This window comes from Vanessa tameamea, chromosome 31, assembly GCF_037043105.1.
Source record: "Vanessa tameamea isolate UH-Manoa-2023 chromosome 31, ilVanTame1 primary haplotype, whole genome shotgun sequence".
Lineage (NCBI taxonomy): Eukaryota > Metazoa > Arthropoda > Insecta > Lepidoptera > Nymphalidae > Vanessa > Vanessa tameamea.
Window position 1 is genome coordinate 1,692,030 of NC_087339.1, and position 9,731 is coordinate 1,701,760.

Sequence of the window (9,731 nt, forward strand, 5' to 3'; positions counted from 1 at the left end):
AGCTCGTCGTTGGTTACGGTGTGTGTCAAATTGATTGTGTATAATTTGACACACACACGTTTACAAATCTGTCAAGATTTGAATACCTACCTAGTTGAATACCAAAGAGTCTACAATAACTACAATTTATCGCATATAATAAGTGCGCGATCGAATGGGTTTGATCTTTTTGAACTACGAATTTTATCTACGAATTACGCGCGGTCCACCGGCAGCGGCGGCAAACTCGCGTCGATGCTCGCGAGCGGCGAGACGTTATTACATATGTCAATGTGAATTTTTTTGCTCGTGATTTGTTTCAGCTTTATTGTATATTTATAGTTGTACAATTATTTAAGAATTAAGATTTTTATTAGTTTAGAATAATCAGTAGAGAGGTAACATATTTACAAATCATACACGAAATCATTCTTGCAATTGAACCTCATTGTCATCATCAACATCATCATTATCTTTACATAGTATAAAACAAAGTCGCTTTCTCTGTCCCTATGTCCCTTTGTACGCTTAAATCTTTAAAACTACGCAACGGATTTTGATACGGTTTTTTTTAATAGATAGAGTGATTCGAGAGGAAGGTTTTTGTATGTAATACATAGACAATATAGTTAAGTAACACTGATAATTTTAAAAGTTTCTAATGTGATGTCGTAAATTTATAATTTTTTTTGCGCTTACATTGTAAACGCTGGCTGAACCCTACTAGATAGATCAAAATAATGTACTACAGAATTGTACACCTCAAAAATGTCTATAAAAAAGTCCGCGATGGTATATGTCTATCTCTTAAAGATAACAGACAATAAACATTTTTTATCTTTTCTTTTTACGAGAAACAATGGCTTCTTTTCGAAGCGATTTTAAGCAATATAGCATTAATCCTTATCCAATTAGGTACCTTAAATAAATTGTGCATTCAATATAGATCAATATTGGCCCTTTACAGCATGTAATTTAAATGAATATTTTCGAAGATAATACATATTTAAAACGCAGGAACATAGCGGTTTGTATTGTCTAACGACTGAAAAACTGTGAACGTTTTATGACATTCTGTAGTATATTTAGTGGAAGCATTGCACCCGTGCGAAGCTGGAGCGGTTCACTAGTACCTAATATATAAAAACACTTACATAGACAATCTTGTAAAATCTCATTTTCGTTTTGGATTTGTCAGTGTTGGATAATTATTGTTCAGAAATTTGTTACTAACGCTTCTTCCCTTGAGAACTGCCATTTTAGACAAAGTTTCATCTCATTCTCATAGCGCGCGGACAATTCTTCTATTTTCTTTTGTCTAGCTACACATAAATATATCGCATTTTACGTTCCATCTGATTATGAGAGTGGGGAAATAAAGTGTATCTTGTAAACTTGGTGGTAGGGCTATGTGCCAGTCCATCTAGTTAGGTATGACCAATCAACAAAACTGTTGTGTTCCAGTTTGACGGGTGAGTAACATCTTAGTTGCTAAGGTTGTCGGCACATTGGCGATGTAAAGAATGCTTAATATTTTTTACATCGCAAAAGTTTATGTGCGGTTGTGATCACCTGGTTGGCATAGGGTTGTCAGGCGTCTGGATAAAGCCAGACATAGTTAGGATTTTCATTGCGTGTCCGGCCAAAATAAACGGTGTCTGGCTTTTGTTAGGCTTTTTACCTTTGACTTTATTTATATTTCATAAGAATTTAACAAGATTTATGGTAATAATCAGAAAAGCTTGATTTTACATACAATTTTTTTATCGTACCTATTAAAACTGAGACATAAAATCTTCAATAATATGGCGTGTTCGGCTTTTTTACCCAAATGTCCGGCCAAACTGGCTGGTCTGTCCTCCGACTATCTGGTTTACCGACCTGGCAACCCTAGCTATATATAATAAATAAAATATATCCTATGTTTGCGAATACACTTATGCAGTATGAATAAGGTCAATTATAAAATAAATCACTTCCGGTTCCTAAAATTAGCATATATTTTACGGACATTGCGTTTATTATCAACGACAATTTCGGCTTTGAAATAAAGGATTACCGATTATTAATTCCATATGTATAGTACATTGTATTAATCTTGCTGAGGTTCAAAGACATACGTGTGAGGAAATTGTAACTGTTGTAAATCATTGGGTTGCATTCCAAATGTTAAATAAATAATTATGCAACAAAATGATTTTAAAAGATATTGTTTTGCGCCATCTTGGTTATTTATACTTGTCGGATAAAAGTGTCTATGGGATTTGGGCAGCGCTCTAGTGAAGCGTCACGTGGATAACAGCGGTGCGGCCATCTTGGATCGACGGTTACAGTCGTCAGTTACATTCAAGGTTTCCCGCGCACCACGTTTAGGACGAATCGCTAATTTCTGATTATCTTTATTCTTTTATAGTAGTATGTATGTGTTTATATATATGTTAAATTAACGAAACGATATTGCTGACTATTGTAAATTGATCTGTGTAGTTGATTCGTTTGATAAAAAACTTACTGAATTTATGAATAATACGTTGAATATATGCCCGCTGATCACGAACAATCCTGATATTGGGAATAAAATGTCTATATATTGAACCAGGGCAATGTTATTATATAATTATAAAACATGACAACACTGATCTTGCGGTACAGTTTTTCTTAGATAATTGTAGTTACGTTGTCTGTTACTGAATACTTTAATTCAATAAATATAATAATATATTTATTGAATTGACACCTTGATACTAATAATAAGATACTATTTTCTATTAAACCTTTTTAAAAATAAAACGAACTGATTTGAAACAAAGCAAATGCTATATAAAAAAATCAAAACATATCTTATCATATTTGCTTTGACAAATATTTCCTACTTCCTTTCCCTGACTACACATAGCTATATAAACTATTCCAATGAAGGAAGAAAAAAAATAAAATAAACAAACCTTAGACCTTTACGTATTTCATGCGATTTGCTAATAACTCAGCTATGTTGGGCACTACTAAGAGTTTATGATTAATATATCTTTATTTATGATAGAACACTATTGAACACTTAACTACTTATTTCCATTTTAATTTTACTTCCAAAATTCCGATAACAGTTACGTCGACGTTCAAAACGCCATTTTTAGACAAATCCATAGTGAATATCATAGATAATCAAGCTCTCGACCAATAATATCGCGTCAATTTGCTGTCTAATGTTGTTTATTTGGCTATTTTTTTTGTTATGATTCGAAAAGAATATAACTATATATTATTAATCTGTGCCTTGTCTTTCCATTTCGCATTTACCATACCATTGGATTATGAGAGTGAGGTAACAAAGTGCTCCTCTGTTTGCGGACAATCTCATGCATTATGAATGAGGTAAATAATAAAAATAGAAACTTATACAATTAAAAGTATATATATGTAGATGTAAAACATATGCTTTTAATAATACGCAAGAAAATTTAACTATTTTCATTTAAATAATTATAAGTTTAATAATTAAAGGCGAATGATAAGTATGTTTTTAACATTTTGTTTTTTTTTTTATTGCCACATGGCATAAAAATATAATTCCTTAATAATATTTTAAATGCGAAAGAGTTTGTTTGTTTGTAATGCTTTCTCAAATTAACGTTTTAACATCAATAAATTTTGCATAAACGTCAGGGATACTGAAAAGGATACAGGGTACCTAACATTCCACTCCCAATCTAGTACTAATGAAAACTATTATAAGTTATCTGTCGCTTTTATATAATTTAAAATAATATAATTCCATTAAGAATAGTAATAAAACAATAAGATCTTTATTAATAATAGATATTTATTTACAATTAAAATTTATGATACAATAATAGGAAATAAATTTATTTTATACTTAATATAATAAATTTAATGTTGACAGACTAAAAAAATATTTCATTAAACATTAAAAATTAAACTTATAAACGAGATCGTAAATTTAAAATTAATTATAATAACTAATTACATATAATAAATTCGTTCTCGATACTTTTCCGTTTTTTATTTTAATACATTTATTCGTTCAATTTTTATTATCTGTGATTGTCGATAAATCACAAGACTATTCCAATATCAAGAGGAGGAAAGATAAACAAACCTTAGATTTACATATTCCGTGCGACTTGCCTATATCTCTGGTATATTGTACACTATAAACAGTTCTCGATTAATATATCTTTATATAATACAATTCTATTCCACTTAACCACTTGGCATAAGAACTTCGGCAGTACTTTCATTTCACTTCCAAATACCTTAATTTTTGAAGCGATAACTTCTAATGGGATGGGTAAACCGCTTCGTTACGTAACGCGTTACGGCGCCTGTCTAGACAGGCTTCCCTTTATTTTGCGCAAACGGCAGCGGTAAGCACCATATTAATATACATAAATAAAATTTAAGTAACAACTTAAGCTTTTGTCAAATTTCAATATTAAATAGTTCAACTTAGTTTAAGTTATCACTTCGACACTGACGTTTTGCGTTTGAACTCCTCTACCACTTAGCATCAGGTGGAGTGGGGACATATGGGCCCATAAACCAGGTTATATAAAAAAAATGCACAATGAATAGGATAGTTAATTTGAGCTCCACTGATGGCATGTCTAGATCAAAGTGGTTTGTTTTTCTTTACTGGTCTTCCCATTGGAATCGACTGTCTGTCTGTATTTACGAAATGGTAAATAATTGATTCAATTTATATAAAATAATACAGATTACTTAGACTTATTGTTGTTTATAACAGATTTTTTTTTTTAAAAAACACTTTCAAATAAAATATTTATATATTTATACAAAATCGATAAAAATGAAATCGATATATAGAAATAATCGATTTTATTTCTTCATATTATGTAACTTTATACAATATAGATTTATTTATAATTAATTTAATATTAAAATATCATAATAAAATTTACATTTTTAACCGTCCGTTGGCGGTTGCCACGTAACAGCGCGCATTTTCCTATTAATCTCAGATAAGATCAATCTACACCGAGCTAGCTGTGCCGGCCTGAGCTGCGGGGTCGGATCCCTCGTTCTGTCGACCTGGGGGGGCTCCCTCTGGGCTCTACGGAGGGCACGACGACGTCTGGCCCGCGCTGTTGCTAAATATATTTTGAAAAATCTATAAAATTTGTATTGTGACTTATATTATAAAATGACTAATCTTAGATAGAAAATAAATTGTATACACAGTTTGTACACAACAGTGAAGAACGGTAAACAGTGACGAACGAGGTTAATCCACATAAAAGCGATACGAAAGAACGCGGACGGACGCAGGAAGAAGCGGCGTCATGTGGACAGTTACGAACAGGACAGTGAGGAACAGACGCTTATAGTGAGGAACAGACGCCGATAGTGAAGAACAGACGCCGCCATTGATGAACAGACGCTGACAGTGACGAACAGACGCCGCCATTGATGAACAGACGCTGACAGTGACGAACAGACGCCGCCATTGATGAACAGACGCTGACAGTGACGAACTGACGCCGCCATTGATGAACAGACGCTGACAGTGACGAACAGACGCCGCCATTGATGAACAGACGCTGACAGTGACGAACAGACGCCGCCATTGATGAACAGACGCTGACAGTGACGAACAGACGCCGCCATTGATGAACAGACGCTGACAGTGACGAACAGACGCCGCCATTGATGAACAGACGCTGACAGTGACGAACAGACGCCGCCATTGATGAACAGACGCTGACAGTGACGAACTGACGCCGCCATTGATGAACAGACGCTGACAGTGACGAACAGACGCCGCCATTGATGAACAGACGCTGACAGTGACGAACAGACGCCGCCATTGATGAACAGACGCTGACAGTGACGAACAGACGCCGCCATTGATGAACAGACGCTGACAGTGACGAACAGACGCCGCCATTGATGAACAGACGCTGACAGTGACGAACAGACGCCGCCATTGATGAACAGACGCTGACAGTGACGAACATACGCTGACAGACAATACGCCTGAGACAAAAAAAAACTCTATTCTCTTAATAATATAATAATTATTGTTATATATATAATTGCCCAGCAACTTATGACCTTTTAAAGATTCACTTACAAATAAACATACCACTTTCGATTTTTCCCTTCCCCTTGTAATCTTCATCGCTGTACGTTTTTGATATTATCCTCTTCTTCGGTGACTGAAATTGAATAAAATGTTATCCAGTTGATGTCACAAGATATTTGTTGCTCAATCGCGCCAACACGGAACGGACTTGGATGAAATTATGAAAAGAGATCTTATATTTTGACTTAACATAGAACAACCACTCAAACCGGGCGTCCCATCACGATATTTTTTATGTATTGTTATACGTTGTCTTTAATTTGTATTTAAAATATTTTAATGCCTGCATAGAGTATGTTAGCATCATAATCTAAATTAAGCTAACTAGAAGTTTTTTTTTATGGTATTGGTAGGCGGTCGTGCAAATGGGCCACCTGATGGTAAGAGGTCACAGCCAAAGACAATGGCGCTGTGAAAAATATTAACCATTCCTTACATCGCCATTGCACCCCCAACCTTGGGAACTAAGAAGTCGTGTCTCTTGTGCCTGTAGTTACTCTGGCTAGCTCACACTTTAAACATCTTTTAACTTTTTTTCTTGGTGGTAGGGCTAACCCATACGGCGGAGCACAAAGCTAGCCCGTATGGGTAGGTACCACCCACTCATCAGATATTCTACCACTAAAAAGCTGTACCCAGTATTGTTGAGTGAGCCAGTGTAACTGCAGGCACAAGGGTCATAACATCTTAGTTTCCAAAGCTGGTGGCGCATTGGTAATATAAGGAAAGATTAATATTTCTTACAGCGCCTTTGTCTGTGGGCGGTGGTGACCACCTCACATCAGGTGGCCTATTTGTTCGTCCGCCTTCCTATAACATAACAAAAACCCCATCAAAAATACCTATCACCTAGTAACCCGATTCCAAAGTAATAACCTTTCTCTTCTGTTTCTGATAGTGCTGCGCGTCGTAAAACTGTGGCTGCGAACGCCTCACTCTACCGGTTCTGCGTTTGATATCTTCAACAGCTGGCAGAGTGTCGGCTGCGCGCCTCGCTGCGAAGAACGTGTGGCCGCATTTACACGACTTCGACGCAACAGCTACCTGCGTTATGAGCAATGAACAAATTCGTAACCTTTATGGCAAATGAGCAACGATTTGGTATGTTTTCACCTCAACCATGATGACGTCGTTCTGTCAGATTTCTGCCACGAATGCTGATCTCAAGAGATCCTTAAAAAGCAAAAACAGTCTCTACTTCCTCATTCTCATGGGATTTCTCCGATGGGATAGCAAATCTGAGCAATAAGAGTTGAAGAGCACAATCAACGGCTGTAAGTGCTTCCGGACCTTCCAGCCCCCGAGCTGATGTGAGAATATTTTACCAACGTGACAGGACTTCGAAATCTGTTGCCTTATATCTAGACACTATAGCCATAGATATACAATAACCAAAGCACTGTAAGGCAAACAAGATGAGGCCTTTTTATGTCTACCCTTGATTTCAATATATTTTTTAACAATAACATTATAGCATGTTGGTTATATCCTTGCTCTATTTATATTTATAAATTAACTCTAAATTAAATTAAACAAGATTTTCTAGTAACATGGCTTCGCTCCGGCGAAGTTTTGTTAATAATTAAAATAATATGATTTATTTATTATTATAATTCCCCTTTATCACACAGGAACGTAACTTTCTACCAGTGAAAACATTTTTAGTATCGAATCATTAGTTCCAGAGAATTTACATACAAATAACTAACTTTTACCTCTTCGTAATATTAGTAAAGATAACCTATTTTATTGTACAATTATTAACATGATAATATAGATAAACGTCTTTCACGTGTGCCACTATGACTTGGGTTATGTTTGGTTTCTTAATTGGACGTAGTTTCTCTAAAAGGATTCAACCCACAAAATGTTACATCTGAGTCATTCAAGTTTAAAGTTTTAACTGTATTTGGTTATACTGTTGTACTTGATTGTATTTATTGCTTCCTGGGGAAATATTTGTATAAATGTACCATATAATAAAAATAAGTTAATCTAATCGAAAATATCAACCTTTACAACTACTGTGGCATACTTAACTCATTTTGGATCAGGTTGTGGGTTGCATCCTTTTTGAGAAACTATGTCCAATTTATATGATCTTTGCTGTTACCCACATTTTAAACTCAATACACTCCCTATTTCTACAAAATGTATATTTGTTATAAATATAAGTAATGATGGAGAGGTGAGTGTTTGTTAAGCCAGACTGACTGCTATAAATCTGATAGAAGGAAATACAATATTTTCATACATAAAAGAGGTACAGGATGGTTAAATGAGCCACTTGATAGACCCCATAGACATTGGCGCTGTAATGAAATATTAACCATTCCTTACTTAGCAAATGCACCACCAATCTTGGGAACTATGATGAGTCCTGTGCCTGTTGTTACACTAACTCAATTACCCTTTAGATATGAAGACAACAATCCTGAATATTGTTGTTTGGTGATAGAATATGTGATTAGTGTGTGTTACCTACCTGGACAGGTTTTCCTAAAACCCTACCAGCAAGTATCACCTTACATGTATACCCTAAATCACAATGACAAGTGTAAGAATATTTATATAAGCTACATAACTTAAGTGGATACTTTTTTGTGTACCATGGTAATATATTAGCTCTTATTTTTTTTATATTTAGTCACAAGGTTGTTCCCTTGTTTGTGGTGTTAAATAAAAATATATGCTTATTGTTGGAGGTTGTAGCAGTTTAATATCATCATCTGTGTCCCCTAAAACTAGAGTCTAACAAACAGATTTTTGGATTCATTTAAATTTTACGCAAGATTTCTTTATTGCAAGAAACCTAACCTAACAGAGTGAAAGTATTTCAAGGAGTTTTGGTAATATTAACATTACCAAAACTCCTTGAAATATGAAACATAATAAAAAACCCTAAGTTTTTTGTTAAATGTACGGCCTTCGGCTCTGATGGAGGTCCAGTGTTATTAAGGATATATAAAACCTCTGAATGAATCCTATCTATTAAAAAAAACTTCATACCGACCGAACTTCTAAGTATACAAAAATATCGTATATTAAGTTTTGTGTCTTTGTTGGTAAGCTTTTTTTTTCAAATAAATATTAAATAATCAAAATCAAATCAAAAAATAATTTAGTCTTTTTACCTGTAATTCGCATTTCGGACAGCTCTTCGCTATCATTTTGTTTTTTCCCATTTTGAAATCGTTAAAACAATTTTAACCTAAGATACAGTTTCAATAATTAACAAATAGTTTTTAACACATCACATATTATGAAAGTAAATCATCACGTAATTATACTTTTTCTATATTTTTTGTAATTATTATTAAACGTCATAAACAAAAAAAAAAGAAATGTTATTATCAATGTTGCCAAGGCATGAAAATTTAATACAAAATAAGAATATTACAATGTTTTTATAACTGGTTCTAATTTAAATTCAGGAAGGCGCCTATTACAATTTTTAACTGACAAAATGTAGAATTCAAGACTGTTTTAAATACACTAAAATGCAAGGCAGTAAAAAACACGATACTTGGATTATCTGATTAAGTAAAACATATTTAATAATAAAATATAACAATAATATCGTTGTAAATATAATGTATTATTCGAGTTTGCCCATCTCGATGTAAAT

At 34.1% G+C, this 9,731-nt stretch overlaps 1 protein-coding gene across 2 annotated transcripts; it reads right to left on the reverse strand.

The window, feature by feature from the left end:
* Nucleotides 1–3,860: 3,860 nt before the first annotated feature.
* On the reverse strand, nt 3,861–9,466 carry LOC113396824 (UPF0547 protein C16orf87 homolog). 2 transcript variants are annotated; one of them, XM_026634880.2, is made up of 4 exons: nt 9,238–9,466; nt 6,980–7,147; nt 6,092–6,176; nt 3,861–5,108 (listed from the first exon to the last, which is right to left on the reverse strand). In XM_026634880.2, exons 1-4 carry the CDS (start codon nt 9,286–9,288, stop codon nt 4,924–4,926), a joined length of 489 nt encoding a protein of 162 aa, XP_026490665.1. In that variant the 5' UTR covers nt 9,289–9,466; the 3' UTR covers nt 3,861–4,923. The 2 variants fall into 2 exon arrangements, with proteins under 2 accessions (XP_026490665.1, XP_026490666.1); XM_026634881.2 differs by having other exon boundaries at nt 3,862–5,108; nt 6,104–6,176.
* Between the last annotated feature and the right edge of the window lie 265 nt (nt 9,467–9,731).